Below are 18,730 nucleotides of genomic sequence, written 5' to 3'. Positions count from 1 at the left end.
TCAAGGAGGTGATGCCCAGACGATGCCGGGCAGCGTGGCCTCTGTGGCCTCTCGGGGACAGGCCTGGGGTCCCCACGGCCCCCTGTGCGCTGGGCCGTCTCCTGGTGCTGGCCGCACGCTCCCGAGCGTGGCCCGGGCAGTGGGCTCCCCCTCCTACCCCCCGACTGCCCTCCCGCCCCTTCCTTCCTGGCCTTTCCCTGAAACCAGCCGTCGCTGTCTTCTGTGCCGTTTCCCTGTTTCTAAGGGGCACCGGCACCCTTGGCACCCATGCAGGATAGGGAGCTGCCGGGCTCCGAGGTGCTCAGGGGGCATCGGCTACTGGGGGCATCAGAATACAAAAGGCAGGCCCAGAAGCACCTGCACCTGGTTTATAGGACTGTGGGTGACGTGTGCGCTGCTCAAACCTGGTGGCAGGTGCGTTGTCCTTCCAGGACACAGGGTCTGCTTTCCGCAGAGGAGGCCACGCCTGCCTGCCCTGCTCTCGGCAAACGCCCAGTGTCGGCCGGTGCCCACCCCCCATGGACTCGGCCTCCCAGTCACGCCCCGAGTTCTGCAGAAACGCCCGTCCACCTTCACCCCCAGAGGCACCTCTGCGCTTGGCCCCGGGAGGAGAGGGCCTGGCCCAGCAGCACCGCGTCCTGGCGGGCGGGCCTGCAAGCCTGGGACAGGCCTCGGCCCAGGGCGCACGGCCAGACGCCCGGGCACCACGAGGTGGCAGCCAGGCCTGTGCGGGGACTCAGCTGGCAGGAGGCCGCGTCCGAGGTCCAGCCGCAGGGATGAGATGCTTAGGCCTGTCTGCTGAGAGGGCAGCTTACGTGTTCTGCCCACGGGAAAGGCAGAGAAGAGAGAAGACAGTGCCAGTGTGGGGCGGAGGCTGCGGTGATTGTTTCACAGAGTACAGGTGGATCACATCATCCAGTCCTGCGCCGTAAATACACAGTTTTTATTTGTCACTCATACCTCAGTAAAGACGGAAGAGGACGGGCGCAGAGAGCGAAGCGTGCCTCGGGGGGCTGGAGGGGCGCTAAGGGTCCGAGCAGAGTTCACCGCCTTTTCCCACGAGTGCCCTCCGTCCTCTCCCCGCAGTGGGCCGCTTCCCACCCCACCCCTTCCTGCTCCGGCACCAGATGCTCCTGGGCCCTGCTGGCCTGCTGTCTTCACGTTCGTGAGCGAGTCTCACCGGCAAGGCCCGTCGCTCCCGGGGCGCAGCCGGTCCTGCCAGGCTGTTCACGGGTGGCTCCCCTGACCCTGTCCCCAGGCAGGGCCCCTCTTAGCTGGGAAGTGACTCGCAGCTGGGAGAAGGTGGGACCTTCTACGTGGACCACCTTCTACATGGCCCGCCTGGGAGGTTTCCTCTGGGGAGGTCCCGCTGACGTGGGGTGTTGAGGATGCCGGGAGAGGACCAGCTCCATCTCCCCGGGCCTATGGCTGTTTCCTGGCTGACAGCCCAGGGCTAAGACCACGATTTAAACATGTTAGTACCATGCCTTAAACAGGATAATACTCTGATACAAGATTTTCTGGGTAGTTAACATTTGTGACGATTAGCAACGGGGATAACAGCCTGGCGTCGTTGTTGATGATTCAGTGATGCTTTAGGTATAATTTCCCCCATTGTGAAAATGAAACTGTCCTCTTAAAAATTCCCTTGAGGGACTTCCCTGGTGGCACAGTGGTTAAGAATCCACCTGCCAATGCAGGGGACACGAGTTCGAGCCCTGGTCCAGGAAAATCCCACATGCCGCGGAGCAGCTAAGCCTGTGCGCCACAACCACTGAGCCCGCGTGCCGCAGCTGCTGAAGCCCGCGTGCCTAGAGCCTGTGCTCCACAACAAGAGAAGCCACTGCATGGAGAAGCCCAAGCACCGCAGCAAAGAGTAGCCCCCGCTCGCCACAACTAGAGATAGTCCGTGCGCAGCAACAAAGACCCAACGCAGCCAAAAATAAATAAAATTAAATCTTTAAAAAAAAATTCCCTTGAACATGACAAAGGGGCTGGAAATCACCGAGGTCCGTTCTCCCCAGCACCACTGGGACACTTGTGTTTTCACCCGTTCTCTGTCTTTTCCCTCATATTTCTTTTCTGCATAATTGCAGCCATTGAATTTAAATTTTTAAGATTGTTGAGTATACATTTTTATGTCATGCTTGAAACTTTACAAGTATTTTCCATGTCACCACATAGCTTTCACAGCTGTCGTTCTCAGTGGCTGCGTAGTATTCTGTGCACGGTGTCATTACGTGTTCAGGTGAGGTAACTCTATCCATGTCCATCGTTACCTGTCGTCAGGCACCTGTGCCTTTTCCAGAAGCTTCCTTGACGACAAGTCAGATCTTCCGGGTAAAGCGGGATTTGGGAGGAAGTGGGGTGCAGCGGAGAAGCCTGCGGCTTCGAGGACTTTGTGCACGGCTGCTCGGGTTTGAGCGTGGTCCCTGAGGTGCACGAGCGGATAACCGGGAGCATGTGTGCATCTCTCCAGGCCTCGGTTTCCTTCTCCTTTGGGATAACGGAGCTGGAGCAGCCCCGCCCTCAGGAGGTAACATCCGCAAAGCTCTTAGAGGCGGGGCCCCTGGAGGCTCTCAGCGAGTCAAGTTAGAAGATGCTCCGGGATGTAAACACTGTATTACAAGATGGTCCAGGATGTCTCAGGATGCAGAACTCAGCACTTTGATGGTGGTAAAGTCACTACCAGCTAAAGCTTTTCTATAATTAATAGCAAAACAAAAAAAAAAGTGAGTCTTGGTGGGGAAAGGAAGTCAGCAATGTCACCATGTTCCTGCTGATTCGGGACAGTCCTCACCAGGTGCCCGGTGACGAGCTCGGGCAGAAGTGAAGGACAGCGGGCGGCGTGCCAGCGGGTGACAGGGGCCGGCATTGTTCCGGGACCCTGCTGCTCTGGGACCTGGTCCCAGCTGTGACACGCAGAGCCTAGAGGCAGCAGAGGACGGGCTGTAAATAGCCCCTTGTTGGTGGGGCTGTTTGCAGTCTGGTGCTTCTTAAAGCTCTCCTTCGTAACAGTAAAAGGAATTAAAAAACAAATAGCCTTCATTTGAAGTAAGAGAAACATACCTTCGGTTAAGCTTGCATATTATAATCAGCTATGGTCTTACAAGCCCCAGGAACAATATGCCTAGCTCTGATCTCTGAATTTACAAATACTCTTTGATTTTTTTCCCTTAATGTGTTAATTTGTGGCATATCTTTAAAAGGTGTTAATGGGTTTTCAGCTGTCCTGGAGGGTTGTCTGCTCACGGAGGAGGGATGGCCCCAGCGGCAGCCTTCCCGGGCTCCCCCTCGCCCTGCCCTTTGTCCCGAGCCCTGCGGCCAGCGCTCTCCCACTGGGAGTGCCAGGGACCCGAGCCAACCCATCCTGATTCCCGGGGCTCCTGGTCAGTTGTGTGGACTGTGGCCTTTGGTCCTAACGTCTGCTAGGAGTTGCGCGCTGCCGGGTTGGGCTGGGACTGACGGATTTCTCCTCCTCCCCCTTCCCCTGCAGCTGCCTGCCTTTTTCTTTCCTTCTTTTTTTGCTAAATCATTAGGTACTCAGTTTATTCACTGAAATAAACCGGCGAACGCATATTAGAGCAAAAAATCTCTTCAACAGAAAAATAAAATTTTCCAGAACGTTTTCCAAATACAGTTGGCATCATTTCCTTAAATTCATGTTTGTCAAATACATGTGACAGGGAAATAATACCAATTAAATACCTTGACAAAAGTGATGGGGAAAAAGTAGCTTATGTTTTGACTTAGTAACAACAAATCACGCGGGGCAGTGTTGAGATTCTTGAGAGCACGGACTCCAAACCACATGCTGGGGTTTTCTCTTGTCAAACCTCCTGTTTGAGATTATATCGTACAACTGCCAGACTTTGAGAATTAGATAAAATATACCTACAAGTGAATTTATGAAAATTGTTAGAAAAAAGCTTTACAATATCTCGCACTAAATAGGCTCTAAAATATCTGGGAGGGGACAGAACGAAACATGAACCATGGGACCTGAGACACAGGCTCTCCCGTGACCACCTTCACCCGCTTCTTTTTAGAACAAAATATTTATAAGTGTAATTTATTTAGTATATATATACATAATGTATATGTGTAATGTATATGTGTCAGGTAGACACGGAGGATTTTAATGCCATTTCACATTTTAACTCCAGCATATGCATTTTTTTTCCTGAAAAAAATTTTTAAAGAAAGTCACCCTCTAGTGATTTGAGATTATGGCAGGTACAATGTTCTGATCCTTTAAATTCAACTGACTTTTTTTTTTTTCTTTTAAAAGTCTGCATGAGGGATCATACTGTTTGTCATGTAAAAACCCTTATATCAGCAAATCCTTGCATCCCCTCTCACTTTCCCCCAAGGAGAGCAGTGTTGGAAAGAATTCCCATGACCAAGGTGACACAGGTAGCTCACAGCTGCGGATTTTAACCGTGAGGATGGTACGCAGCCCGGCGGGATGAACAGAAGGGATGAAATCATTATACTGATCGTGTAGGAACTGCTGAATTAAACGTTGCTCCTCGCCTGGTGGTTTATTTAATGTTATTCCAAGTTGATTTTTACTAATGTGGTTCTAAGTCCAGGGTGTAAAATGTGGGAAGTGCTTTTTCTCTTCCTTTCTGTCTTCTCCAGCTTTTTCTTTCCAGACTGTGAGTTGTGGGTCCTTTTGAGAGGAAACCCAGATCGCTGCCCCAAAGCCTGATGGCACGAACTCTTCCCAGCAGAAAGGCAGTGGGCCAGCCCGGTGGGGGGCGGAGGGGGGGAGGGCGTGTCCTGGCGCCGCCAGCACCTCCCGGTGCCCATCTGGGTGGTCGTCGCTGGCTGACTTTGGCTGCTGTGTGTTCAGGAGCGTGGAAGCCGCTTTCCTGGTAACAAACGCTAACACTGTGGTTGACGTTACCTTAAACTTCAGAGAGTGAAGTCAAGTACGACACTAACAACAATGAAGAAGAGGAGGGGGAACAGCTGGATCTCGACAGCGGAGATGAAGCTCCAGAAGCAGACAGACGGGCTCCGGGCGCCCCCGAGGCAGGGGACACGGGAGCAGACAGCCCCGCCGCCAACACCGCCATCCCCGCCACCGACACCGCGGCCGGGTCAGGTGCGTCCTCGGGCCACCCAGCGACCAGCCGGCCCACCTGCGGGTTGGAACGTCCCGGGGAAGGTGGGGTCCGGGGGCCCGAGATTTGTGATGTTTCTGTGATACGATGTGAACTGAAATGACTTAACTCAAGTTTGGCCGAGATTCTCTTATTTGTTTTCTATTTTCCGTGATTTTCAGTCTTGTCTACCTACCTTTCTATTTATATTTTGGAGGAAACAGGTATTGTTATTTTCTAATAAAAATGGCCTCACCAGTTTGTCACTGTGTTGCATAAAACATTTTTTCAAAAGAATGCCATTTGAGATGAAATGTAGAAGTTTAATTTACATTTTAAAATTTGGGGGTAGAGTTGGTGACTTTCATTCACTCACCAATGGTCTGGTTGGGACCGTCACCACCTCTCCGCGTGGTTAGTGACCCCCCACTTCTGGCAGCTTGTCACCCGTTCGCCTCATTGGAGGAGCCTCCCTGGGCTCAGCCAGGCTGCGTGCCGCCCCGCAAGGTCGCGCTGACCCCACCGATGCCCCAAAGGACAGTGCTTCCAGGCCTGGGGGTTACCTGGGGGCCCCCGGCCCAGCAGGGCGTGTCGGCCGTGCCCTTGACGGCCGAGTGTCTGCCACGGTCTCCTCTCACCCTCAGGACACGAAAATGGGACGGGAGCGGACGCAGACGCCCTGGCGGAACCACTGAGACCCGGGGTCCCGACGAGAGTCAACCCCTACTCCGTCATCGACATCACACCCCTCCATGAGGACCAGCCGCCACCTCCGGACCCGGAGGCCGAGGGGGAGGGCGGGGGCCTGCACGTGCCCAGCGGGTACTCGGTGCCTGTGCCCTGCGGCTACGCCGTGCCCTCCGGCCTGCCCCTGCTGCTGCCCGCCTACTCCAGCCCCGTCCTCACCCCCGCGGGCCCCGCAGGTAGCGCTGCTGCACCTGTGCCTCACCTCGCGGGGCGGGATGGGGAGGGCAGAAGGTACTCTCCGCCTCTCGGGGCAGACTGCACACCTGGGGCGTGTGTGTGCGTGCGTGCGTGTGTGCGCTGTGTGTGTGCACGTGCGTGCATGTGTAGCAGCCACACTGAGGACCCGGGAGAGGGGGCAGGAGTCGGGAGAATCAGGAGGTTCCTCAGGAAGCTGGGCAGGTGCAGGGAGCCTGTCCCCGCACCTGTGATATCGGCTGTCGGGGGCCCAGCTCCGTGACCGGGGTTTTGGTTTAATGAGCCACGGCTTTCACCTCCACTTAGCGGGAAGGAGCAGGCGTGTAGCTTCGAGGACGTGGTTTAAGCAGCCGCCTCCCTCATCTTCGCAGATGACCCTTGGCTGCGTTGCTTCAGCATCAGCTGTTTCTGCAGGGCTTGAGTTTTTAGGTTTAAAGAGAGAGTGTGTGTCTCCCCGAAAGTCACATGTTGAAACCTAACGCCCAAGGTGATGGTGTCAGGAGTGATGAGGTCATGAGGATGGACCCCCATGCATAGGTTCAGGGCCCTGATAAAGGACCCCAGAGAGCCCCCAGCCCTTCCTCCAAGTGAGGACACAGAGAGAAGATGGTCTATGAACCAGGAAGGGACCTCACCAGACACCGCATCTGCCGGTGCCTTGACCTTGGACGTCCAGCCTCCAGGCTGTTGTCCGTAAGCTGCGCAGACTGCGGAGCTTTGTGGGAGCGGCCGGAGACCGAGTGTGCAGCCCACCGTTGTCCCGCCAAAGCCCGTGGGCACTTGCCACTCCCTCCTCCCCTCCCACCCCCCGCACGTCCAGGTCAGGAGGGCAGCTGAAGACACAAACCATCCCTCCTCTGGAGAAGTGCAGTCGGTTCTGTTCAGAATGAGCCCAGTAAAGGCATCTCGGCTGAGTTTTCCCTTCTCTCACCTGCTCTGCTTCCGTGTTCTGTGCTGCGACGCACCGTGAAGACCGTCCCCGGTGTGGACGTCCTGATGGGCAGGAGTAGCCCCGAGGACACTGGCGTCACAGAAGCATGATCAGGGCATATTTGTGTGAAACTTCAGTAAGAGGGTTCTTTCCTTCCCAGTTAAGACAGTTGAGGAAAACAGGGAGTTCGGTTATCAGATATCACCAACTTCAGTACTTCTTCCTTGAGAATCTTTTGAGCTTGTCATGTAGATACATTTTCGAGTAAATCACAATTGCAAATTCCCATGAAAACTTAAGAAACAGGAGATAATTATGGTGTTTCTCTAGCTTGGTTTCTTTGGGCACCGTTTTATTTCAGGTTGTTTCATAAGACCTTTGGGTGTCACTCTTCATCATAATCCTATTTTGAATACGTTTGATCTAAAAACTGAAAATCTTAAATCTATCAGTTGATCATCTTTACAATAAGGTAACCCCCTCATTGATAAGAAAGGAAAATATGAAACCATTTTGAGGATAAAAAGCAACTTCCTCAACATTTCTTTCGGGCGTAAAACAATGTGAACTTTTTCTCTTTCCTGGCAGAGACACAGGAAGGAACAGAAGATAGCCAGTTGGATTCCTTGAGTTCTGAGGATCCAACAAACAGGTATCTTTACTAATTTTCCACAGATGTTCTGAGTCCCTGACCTTTTCCTGAAATGTCGTGCGCAGTGATTCCGAGGCTCTCACTGCCCAGGCCCCTCCCCCGCCCCTTGGTCTTTCTGTCCTCCGTAGCCTCTGCCCTCTCGCCCAGGGACCCCAGATCGGGTCTTCCTGAACACCAGGACTCTTTAAGACGTTAACATTATGCTTTGCAGAAAAAGAGAAAACTGCGGGTCCACAGCCAAAGAGAGCTGGATGATGCGCCACTCCCGTCTCCCTGCCAGAGACGCTCAGAGTGCTTAACCTTGTGAAGGTTCTCAGAATCCCGAGGGGGAGAAAGGATCTTTAACTTTGTCTAACCCAGCTTTCATCTAAAGTTCTTGAAACTGACTTGATCATAAGCCTTTCTTTCATGCCACTTGCCTTCACAAATGCTGTTGCATCTGCTTGAAATTCCCAGGAAAATCCCCTCCCCTAGGCAAACTCCTACTCACCCTTCAAAACCCAGCTTAAATGTCTCGTTTCATGAAACTGTCCTCCTCTGCGCTTCCAGAGCTGTGTGCACACACCTGCATTCTAATTGATGGCTTTGTGCTCTCACTGTTATTTCTGTGTCCCTTTCTGCTACTAGATTGAATTCTTCAAAGACAAAGACCAGGTTTTACCAAGTCTTAGAGCACCTACCACCTAGCATGGGAACATGCTTGGTGCATGGTAGGTGTGTTTATTTTTTTGTCTTTAAACGGCTCTATTGAGTTATAATTCCCATACCATAGTACATTTCACCTATTTAAAGTGGACCATTCTGTGGTTTTTGGTATACTGCATTATTCGTTTTAAAATTGTGGCAAAAATATATACCATAAAATTTGCCATTTTAACCATTTTAAAGTTTAAAATCTGGTGGCATTAAATACATTTACACTGTTGTGCAACCATCACCACTATCTACTTTTGAAACTTTTTCATCATCTCGAACAGAAACCCTACCCACAATACCCGCTCTTCCCAGCTCCTGTGACCTTTATTCTGCATTCCGTCTCTATGAATTTGCCTACTCTAGGTAACTCATATAATTGGAATTGTACAGTATTTGTCCTTTTGTGTCTGGTTCATTTCACTTGGCATCATGTTTTCCACGTTCATCCGTATTGCAGTGTATGTTGGAATTTCCTTCCTGTTTAAGGCTTAGTAATATTCCATTGTGTGTATATACCACATTTTGTTTATCTACCCATCTACTGATGAACACCTGGTCATTTCCACCTTTTGGCTACTGTAAATAACGCTGCTGTGAACGTTGGCGTACAGGTATCTGTTCAGGTCCCTGCTCTCTATTCCTTTGGGTACATACCTAGGAGTGGAATTGCTGGATCACACAGTAATCCTATGTTTAACTTTCTGAGGAACAGCCAAACTTTTTTCCATCACAGCTGCACCATTTTACATTCCCACCAGCTGTGCGTGAGGGCTCCAATTTTTCTAAGCTTACTAAACGTACTTCCTGCTTTTTAAAATCATTGCCATCCTGGTGAGTGTGAAGTGGTATCTCGTGGTGGTTTTGATTTGTGTTTCCTTGATGACTAATGATGTTGAGCATCTTTTCATGTGCTTATTGGCCATTTACATGTCTTCTTTGGAGAAATGTTATTCAAGTCCTTTTGCCCATTTTTGAATTGGGTTTGTTGTTGTTGGATTGTAGGTATTTTTTTATATAGTCTCAATATTAACCCCCTATCAGATAAGTGATTCGTGAATTTTCTCCCTTTCTGTGGGTTGTCTTTTCATTCTCTTGATAGTGTCCTTTGAGGCACAAAAGTTTTTAATTTTGTTGAAGCCCAGTTTATCTGTTTTTTCATATTATTGCCTGTGTTTTTGGTGTCCTGTCCAATAAATCATTGGCAAAACCAATGTCCTGAAGCTTTTTCATCATTTACTTCTAAGAGTTTTATAATTGTAGCTCTTAAGCCTGGGGGGTGTGTTCTGTAGCGGTCTGGTGGGTCCAGTTGGTCGGTAGTGCTGTTCACATCCTCTGTTTCCTTATTGATCTCCTGCCTGGTTTTTCTATCCACTATTGAAAGTGCTGTACTGAAGTCCGCCCTGTTGCTGGAGCTGAGAGGCCCAAGTCTCACTTGGGTGTGTCCGTACAACCCAGCATCGTTTGGGGCACGTAGTGGACCCTCTGCCAGATCTGAGAAACAGGAGGACGAGTCAGGCCTCTTGGGACAGGGACTGCATTGCTTCACGTCCTGTTGCACTGGATGCTGTGCTGGACGTGTGGTGTGTGTGTGGTAGGCGTTCAAAAGCACTTATTTATACATGCTTGTGGAGGAAATCTTGAACCTGGCGTATCCCGTAACGCTACCTGGGAAAGTGCCCAATTTGCACGCACAGTGACTTTTTCATCACTGATTCTCAACATCCTGATGTTCTGGTGTGTTTTCTTTAAGTGAAGATCCAGCCCATAAGGAGGACAGTGCCCTCGCCCGGTGGGTTGCAGATCCGGCCAATACAGCCTGGATGGAAAGTGAGTACCACGGCCGCCGGGAGCCTGGAGGGCCACCCCTGAGCCCCCCGGGGACAGTGTGTATTTGTCAGCCTCAGCCAATTATTCTCCTGTCCTGCGTCCATTCACCTGAAGTACTGACCAGAGCTGACTGTGTAGATGCTTCCCCAGGGCCCCGTGAAGCTGTCACTTTGTCTCCCATCAGATCATCTCTGCTCTCTGCGTCCCAGCATCTCCCTCTTCCTGATTGATTCTTTCTAGTACAGATCTTGGTTTTTGTCATAAAAGTTAGCGATTTGGGGACTGAGGCATTAGCAAGGCATTCTCTCTTGTGATCCCCGATGAGATGATTTCTCATGGTGCCATTTTGAAGAGGGAGTGGTGGATGATTAATGCAGGCCACTGACCAGATGGTACAGCAGACCTTCTATTCCATGTGTGCTGCAGAAAGCAGAGCTAATCTTGTTTTTTATTATTTTTTTTAAAGTGAAGCTTCCTTTTCTGATTATCCCTTTTACTCTCCACTGGCTCACTAATTTCTGTGTAATTATCTTATATGATTGACTTACAAGGTAGAACCTCTTAACAATCTCCTAATGATTAAATTCTCCCCTGGAATGTTTCATTCTGGTTTTAATTATGACATTGTCAAAACAAACAACTCAGCGTAAGTAGATGCTTCTACTAGGGGGCTATTACCTCTGGATCATTACAGGATTAAGTTGTCACCTCACTGTCCTCAAGCAATTTTATTTCCCAGGTAAAATCTGACGTTCTCCCATGACTCGTTTTTATTAGTAGAACAGCTGTATTTGAAAGTAAGGTCTGTACATCAGCAGCCCCCGACACTGTCTAACGGGGGTGCAGATACCGTGGTCGCAGTCGAGAAACATTATTCCGGGACAGCAAGCCTCTCTGACGTGGGAGCTTGAGCGCAGCACGAGAAGAAGCTGGGTCCTGGGAATGTGGGGAGGGGACGGTGGCCGCACGTCAGAGGAGGACGAGGCTGTATTTATGTCATTTTGTCTCCCATTGGTTAGTAACCAGTCACCTTCGTGGGTTCCAGGATGGAGGACCCTATAGTTTGGTTGGTTTCCCTGTAGAGCATGGAGCTCTTAACGAATATGTGCATGAACTTCCAACCCCATTGCTCTCCTGTAGGACCACTGACACGCACACGGAGCATCTGCCCGTGGAGGACCCCTCCTTTTTTTTTTTTTAAAGAAAACACCTTACAGTTTCCTAGGATGCTAACGTTTCACGTAATGCAGTTTGAGAGGTTTTGTCCTCAAAGCTCAGCATTTTTATACGCGCGTGTGGCCACGTTGCATCTGCATGGGTGAAAAGTGAGATGAAGCCATCGGTTGATTTTAAAGCTTCCTACCCGACAGCAGCAGTGAAGCTGCCCTTTTGTTTCTGAGGCTGCACGCCACCTTTGTAATTTTTGTGCATCAGAACACATCAGCTGCATAAAGTTAAAAATGTTTATAAAGAGCCGTGTAGAGATGTGTAATTAAATGCAAAATAATGGAATAAGTTGGCTTGGAGACCATAAAACTCCTGTTGGATACATTTCACAACCGCTTCGTTTAGAGATGTCCTTCCATCCCAAGGAAATGTTCTGCCCTACAAACAGTGCTCATGCTTTTTATTTTATTTTTTTAACAGGCAGTAAGTTTTTTTTTTTTTAATTTATTTATTTATGGCTGTATTGGGTCTTTGTTTCCGTGTGAGGGCTTTCTCTAGTTGTGGCAAGCGGGGGCCGCTCTTCATCGCAGTGCACGCGCCTCTCACTATCGCGGCCTCTCTTGTTGCGGAGCACAGGCTCCAGACGCGCAGGCTCAGTAGTTGTGGCTCATGGGCTCAGCTGCTCCGCGGCATGTGTGATCTTCCCAGACCAGGGCTCGAACCCGTGTCCCCTGCATTGGCAGGCAGATTCTTAACCACTGCGCCACCAGGGAAGCCCAGTGCTCATGCTTTGGTAAGGCCCCACGAGGCATCCTTATCATAACACTAACTTCTTGAGTAGCTGTAGCATCGCAGGAGTCTGTAGCTCCGTGAAGCGCAGGATACTCTCCCTCGGTCGGGGTCGGTTTTTAAAGTTTCCCTTCCTTTTCTTCCAGATCCGGAAGAAGCCATTTATGATGACGTGCCAAGAGAAAATTCAGACTCTGAGCCAGGTTTGATTTTTGTCTGGGGTGGAGTTTTATGAGGTGCAGTTTACCGGTTTTCCCTCTGGATGTAGGCGGGCAGGCAGAAACCTTAGGTGCACAGCTCTCTGCGTCTGTCATCACGTTTTGTAAGCTTACGGTGTCTCATCGATGTTGTGCGGTACAATTTTGTGTGTGCACATGTTTATATCCCAGCCCTCAAGGTAGGGTAATTTTCTCAGTTACCCTAAAAAAAGAAGCAGGAAGAGTTAAAGATGTGAAAAACATGAATGGAAAGGGAAAAAACATGGAGGCTTGAAGTGCCAGCATGTCTCTAATAAATGATATACAGGAAGTCATGGAGGAAGGAATTACTAAGAATTCTCCAGAATTACAGATGTAAGTTCCCAGATTGTAGAAATATGAATTCAAAGCAGGTTGAGCATGAATCCGCCACGAGACATGTACAATTCCAACTGCCGAGCACAGCCCACTGTGAATATCTTAACAGCAACAGGAGCGAGGGCGCAGTCACCCGGGAGGAACTGCAATTTGGGAAAAACAGCAGCTTCTCGACAGGCTGGGACACAGCAGGATAATGTTCCCAAAGTGCCGAAGAAAACTCGGTGTTCCAGCCCAGATCTTCACATCCAGCCAAAGTCTTGTCCTTAAACAAGAGAGAAACAGGCAACCTCAGACGCAGATTGGAGAGCTTGACCGCTTGTAGACCCTAGAGGAACAGTTCAAGGAAAGGGGTACTGAACCCCATAGAAGGCAGGAAGGAGTAGTGAGCAAGTGAACTGACCCCCTCTGACCCCCCTGAGGGTGTTAGCACAAACTTAGAGCCCCCTTTGCCCGAAAGGCGTGATGCAGAACACCCCAAATGAAATGTCAGGAAACCACGTCTGGCAGCATCTCAGCAAACAAGCCAAAGCCCATCCTAACCCTGGAGGTTTGTCTCCAGAGTTCAGGTATCTTTCAACATTGGCTGGTTCTTTAAATGTCATTTCCCACAGAACCAGGCAAATGACACAAACCATACGCTCATCCTGATACACGCTTTGAAGGTACTTGGTACCATGCCTTCCAGTGTTAAAAACTCCTGACAGGAGGGAACTTTCCCAGCCTAATAGAGGACATGTTCTTAAAACCGACAGCAAACTTCCTAATTAAAAGCGTGGATTCATTTATTCATCCCACAGATGCTTTGGACACTGTCAGGTCCCCAGCACTGTTAGGGCCTCAGCTAACGGAGGCCACCTCCCGAGATTCCTACATGACAGGAGACCCTTCGGCCCTCTTTCTACATAAACCTGCCAGGTCCTTAGAATAAGTGTGCTCCGGGGTAGTTATTTAAGTACCTGCTGCAAATAACGTGGAGACTAAAGGCAGGTTGCTGTAAAACCAAGTTTGAAATGCATTTTTGAGTAATTGATCCTCCCTGGTAGACCTTTCCCAGCGCAGATGGGCTGATCTGGGGTCTCCTGGGGTCTCAAAAACCAAATGGCAACAGAAGGTGGGCTGGCGGTGCCCCTGCCGAAGGTGACAGCTGTTCTGTTAGACCAGTGTGTCCCCTCTGCAGGCAGTGCCTTTGGCATTGTATCTGGCGGCGTAAACAGATGTGCTCTTCACTAATTCTAAGATGACTGATGTGATGAAGATATTTAAATACAGTCACAGGTTATAGGTACTGTGGGCTTATTTTAGCCCAAAAGCAACAATTATAGTTGTTTGCAGTAAGCTTCACTTGCATTCATATTTGAATATCTCTATCATCCATCTGTCTGTGATCTGTTAATCTGTCTGTATGTCTAATCTGTTTCTATTCCATACATTGATCTAAAGAAAATTTTCCTTTGTCAGACGTTCTCTATGGGCAAGACATCATTTGGTATAATTGTGGTGGCTTCTCATAGACCAGTGGTCCTCAGGACGCGGATGGGGCTGGGGGTTTATCAGAGCTTTGTCACCCCACGCCCGTCAGTCCAGCGCCTTTCCGGGGTGGGGGGGGGGCCACACTTGAGGTTCCGTTCCTCCAAGCTCTTCCGAGGTGCCAGCTCCCAACGATGTGGTCAGATGACGAACGTGCACAGACAGAACAATAGCCAGCGAGGGTCTACGTTTTAAATTTCCTTTTGGCATTTGTGCATTCAGATGAAATGATTTATGATGACGTTGAGAATGGAGATGGAGGTGGAAACAGCTCCCTGGAGTACGGGTGGAGTTCGAGCGAATTTGAGAGCTATGGGGAGCAGAGCGACTCGGAGAGCAGAGCCGGGGCCCCCCAGCCCTTCCTGCGCAGCGACCACAAAAAGCAAGTACGTGTCCCGTCTGTGTGCCTGAGAGACAACACGTTCGCACGTGGACCTGTGGATGGGACTATAAGATGTCATTTTCATTCGTGTACTATTTTAAACAGTCGTTTTTTAAGCTGCTGATATGTGCTTCGAGAAAAGCACTGGATGTTGGCAAAAGAGAAGGCGCCCCTTATTTCACATAATAGAATCTCTCGGCAGGATGGGAAAATTAAATTTATATAAACTAAATCCCTCCAAAGGCCCTAAGCGGGTTCGCTATCTTGAATAATTTACGTACATAAGCATTCCCTGGATATTTGGTTGTGTACCCATAATGCTGTCTGTGCCCAGCCCGCTGCGGGGATGGAGCCTGGCCGGGTGGGACACAGCACAGCCCTGCTGTCCTTTACGGGATGTTTTGACCCTCAGTGTTCCCAACACAAACAGGAAGATATAAAAATAGAACGTGGTTACAAAAGGATGTTACAGGACGAAAGCGCTTGAGCTGCCCAGGAGCACCCGTAAAGGGAGGGAGTGTGTGTGTGTGAAGCTCCCGAGATGAGGGTCCAGGGAGAAGCTCCAGGCTGCGAGAGTGGATTCCAGGGCTGGAGGTTGTAGGGTGGGGACCTGAGAGAGGCTCTGCTGAGGGAAATCACCCCACTGACGTGGCCGGTGTCCAGTGGTGACTGGCCAGCCCGAATACTCGTGTCGTTGGGTGTTTTGGCTATTGGTAAAAGGGTGATTCACACTGCCGTCCACGGGCACGTCAGCGCGCTCCGTGTCCTTTCTGTGTGAGGTCTAGATGCAGGCTGCACGCTGGTGGAGGCTGTGGCTAGTGCCGCGTCATCACGGCAGAATCGATATGTCACGGCGGGATCGATCAGTAACGCCTCCCCCTGCCTGCACCCCCGTAACCAGGCCGATGGGCCCCTGGACGTGGCCTCCACGTCGGCGCGGCTTACAGATTACTGCGGGCGCTTAGTGTTCGCATAGTCTGTAATCTTGTCCTGAAACTCAAGAAGAATCTACCCGTTGGTGGTGGTCAACCCAGCTACTCAATATTATTAACAAGCTTTCCCCAGAACTTAGCTGTCTTCTGTCACCAGAGTTATTACAGCTGAGACTTAACCAGTGAATGAAGCTACAGCTGTAATTTTAAACGGAGCTGGTAACTAAGGTGACACTTGGCTTGTAACAGCCGAGTCCAACATTCCAGGTTTAAATGGAGGTTTTAAATATGGCACTGGGGCCTGATTTCAGCAGGATGGGGCACCCAGTGGGGCCTTGGAGAGCGGTTAAAACACTCCTCAATTTCGTCTTCAGCGGGCCTGGTAGATGACGTGCAAACTGGGCTGGTCAGGCGATGGCCCCTGAGCCGTGGGCACGATTACTGAGTGGAGACTCTGCCCTCTTGGCCGTCCAGCTGGACCCGTGTTCCCAGATGCACCACCGGCAATGCCGACAGAGGAGGCCGGGTGGCCCAGCAGCAGAGACGGTGGAGGGCCAGCCCCGGGCGGCCGTGAGTGCAGAGTCTTCACCGGGTCCAGCACGCATCCGTCCGGTGGGGCAGCGGCCCGAGGGCAGCTCTAAGGAGTACCAAGTTTGCTAGTTTAAAAAGTCGTATTTCAGAAGCTGCCAAAATCACACCGTTAAGTCGTTTGAGACTCACCTCATAGTCTCAGATTTTATAAAACAATTGCTGAGGTGTCCTTGTCTGGGTTGACATGGGAAACACTCACTAAGGAGCGGGGGCCTCGGTTTGCATATTGGAGACGTTTGTGATCACGTGAGGAGTGAATTACAAGATTTCACCCCATCCCCGTGGGCTGCAGAGAAAGTTATGTCAGTTCGGAGACTTAAAAATCTACGTGGTCCTCCCCAATTCATTTCCCCCATCAATACAATCTTGAATTCAAGCTTCTTTCGCTTTGGTGCTGACACAACGGAATAATTTTATATATAGTTCTACAGTTTTGATCATTTTAATTTCACCAAAACGTAAAGGCGTGATGGTGCCCACATTCTTCTGTGCATTTACTTGCTCTTGTTTAGCATAGAAGAGTCTCCAGTCTGGCTCACCTGGAGTCTGCCTTCTGATGATGTGTTTTCCTCACTCATGTGTTTATTTCTCGAGAGCCGGTGGGCTAGGAGGGGGGGCCCGGGGCAGTAGGACCTTGGTGCGTGAACATCACCCACCAGACACTGCTCAAGTCCTTTCAATGTAAGATTGTCTCAAAGCACCGGAAAGAGCGTGTTGTGAAAAGCTTGTATCTCTTTGTACTGTAGCTTTCCCATGACCTAACCCGCTTAAAGGAGCACTATGAGAAAAAGATGAGACATTTGGTGGCAAACGCGGTGGGCGCGGTAGAGATTCAGCAGCTAAAGCACAAACATGAACTGAAGGTAGTGTGGTTCACGCTGAAAACGCTTCTGCAAAAAGCAGACTGTCCTTTAACGAGAAAACGCAGCCCCAGAGCTGGCCAGTTCTGCCGGGGTGGTGGTTCTCACGGTGCGGTCCAGGGAACCCCAGGGCCACCCGGGCAGTGGCGAGTTCCTGTCAATTCCGGGGCATCTTTCGCCTCCGTCCCCCCCGTCCCCCCACGTGTGGATGGAGGCCCCAGGGCGTGACCCACGCCTGCTGGGACGTGGGATCCACCGTCTCCACGCCAGACGTGAGGCAGGTTCCCCCAAGTGCAAAACAATGCACTTTTTTTGTTGTTTTGGAAAATGTAGTAATTTTTCATAAAACGTTACCTGAGACAAAATGTAATAGGTTTAATATTTTTTAAATGAATATTAATAAAAATATTAAACATTTTTCTCAATTTTAACTCCTTATATAGTATAATATAGATAAAGCAGGTAAACCAAAGCCATTTGGGCTGCTCGATGACTTTTCCGAGTGTGAAGGGCTCCTGAGACCACAAAGTTGAGAACTGCTGGGTGTGAATGTCGTGGTGTCCACTGTTTGAGATGTTTTAAAAGGGCACTGTCAAGTAACCTTTCCTTCAGTGGGATCTTCGTCCTTCTGACGTTGTGATTTGTTCACACGTGTTGAAAGGCACTTACCTGAGGCAGGTGTTCACTCAGAAACGTCTCTGGAACGTCACGGCTCTGTTCCACGCTTTTCGGTGCAGGAGCGAAGCCCCCGGAATCACGGCATCTCCTCCGGCTTGGCGTCGGGCTGGTTCCGTGCAGGAAACAGGCGGAGCCCCTGGGATAATCTGGAGGCCGGGGGTGGTTCCAGGGAGCACAGGGCCGGGTGGTCCAGGGAGGGGTACGAGGCAGGCCAGCTCAGCAAAGAGAGGGGAATGTGCACATCAGACGGCGGGCAGAGCGGCGAGGAGCAGGTGGGGTGACTCGTCTGGGGCCGGCTGCGCGCTGCCGTTCTGTGCAGGAGAAGCAGGGCCTGGTGTGTCGCCGCAGCTGTGCGACCCTGGGCGGCTGTTCCCCCCGCCCGGAACCCGGCACCTGTGTGGCTTCACCTGGAGCCGGGGCTCAGCCCCCTGCAGGCTCCCTGGCCATCCGTCTGTCCCTAGTTCTCTGACTCCTTGGAGGGAGCGTGGACGGCGTGTGCAGCCGGGGTCTGGGCGGCGGGATCTGGACGACTTGGGGGGAGGGAGCTAAGGAGGGGCGCACAGGCAGCCGGGCGGGCAGGGGCGCACAGGCAGCGCGGGGCATCAGCGGTGGCTGCGGGGAAGTGGGGACGGCGGGCTGCTGTCCAGGGTTGTCAGCAGACGAAGCCGCGTTTGGATGAAGGGATGCAGGAGTCGGAGCAGGCAGCGTGGCTTTGCCGCGTTTAACCTGTTGGGTAGAGTCGGAGCAGGCAGCGTGGCTTGGCCGCGTTTAACCTGGTGGGTAGAGTCGGAGCAGGCAGCGTGGCTTTGCCGCGTTTAACCTGGTGGGTAGAGTCGGAGCAGGCAGCGTGGCTTGGCTGCGTTTAACCTGTTGGGTAGAGTCGGAGCAGGCAGCGTGGCTTGGCCGCGTTTAACCTGGTGGGTAGAGTCGGAGCAGGCGGCGTGGCTTGGCCGCGTTTAACCTGGTGGGTAGAGTCGGAGCAGGCAGCGTGGCTTTGCCGCGTTTAACCTGGTGGCTAGAGCGGTGGAGAGCGGCTGGGCGTCCGAGTCGGGGTCAGCCAGGCAGTG

General features: G+C 51.2%; 1 protein-coding gene across 6 annotated transcripts in view; it reads left to right on the top strand.

The window, feature by feature from the left end:
* The window catches only part of ARHGEF10 (Rho guanine nucleotide exchange factor 10), an 87,218-nt gene that overhangs the window by 15,843 nt on the left and 52,645 nt on the right, over positions 1-18,730 (top strand). For 4 of the 6 annotated variants that reach the window (XM_059909807.1, XM_059909806.1, XM_059909809.1 and 1 more), the window contains 7 exons: positions 4,925-5,113; positions 5,756-6,034; positions 7,573-7,636; positions 10,083-10,159; positions 12,262-12,318; positions 14,443-14,606; positions 16,872-16,988. In XM_059909807.1, the coding sequence (XP_059765790.1) occupies positions 4,925-5,113; positions 5,756-6,034; positions 7,573-7,636; positions 10,083-10,159; positions 12,262-12,318; positions 14,443-14,606; positions 16,872-16,988 (947 nt within the window). The remainder of the gene's footprint in view (positions 1-4,924; positions 5,114-5,755; positions 6,035-7,572; positions 7,637-10,082; positions 10,160-12,261; positions 12,319-14,442; positions 14,607-16,871; positions 16,989-18,730) is intronic. The other 2 variants (XM_059909810.1, XM_059909808.1) reach the window with 1 other exon arrangement.

This window comes from Balaenoptera ricei, chromosome 21 (genome assembly GCF_028023285.1).
Source record: "Balaenoptera ricei isolate mBalRic1 chromosome 21, mBalRic1.hap2, whole genome shotgun sequence".
In the NCBI taxonomy this organism is placed as follows: Eukaryota; Metazoa; Chordata; class Mammalia; order Artiodactyla; family Balaenopteridae; genus Balaenoptera; species Balaenoptera ricei.
This window is presented reverse-complemented; position numbering and strand designations above follow the sequence as displayed.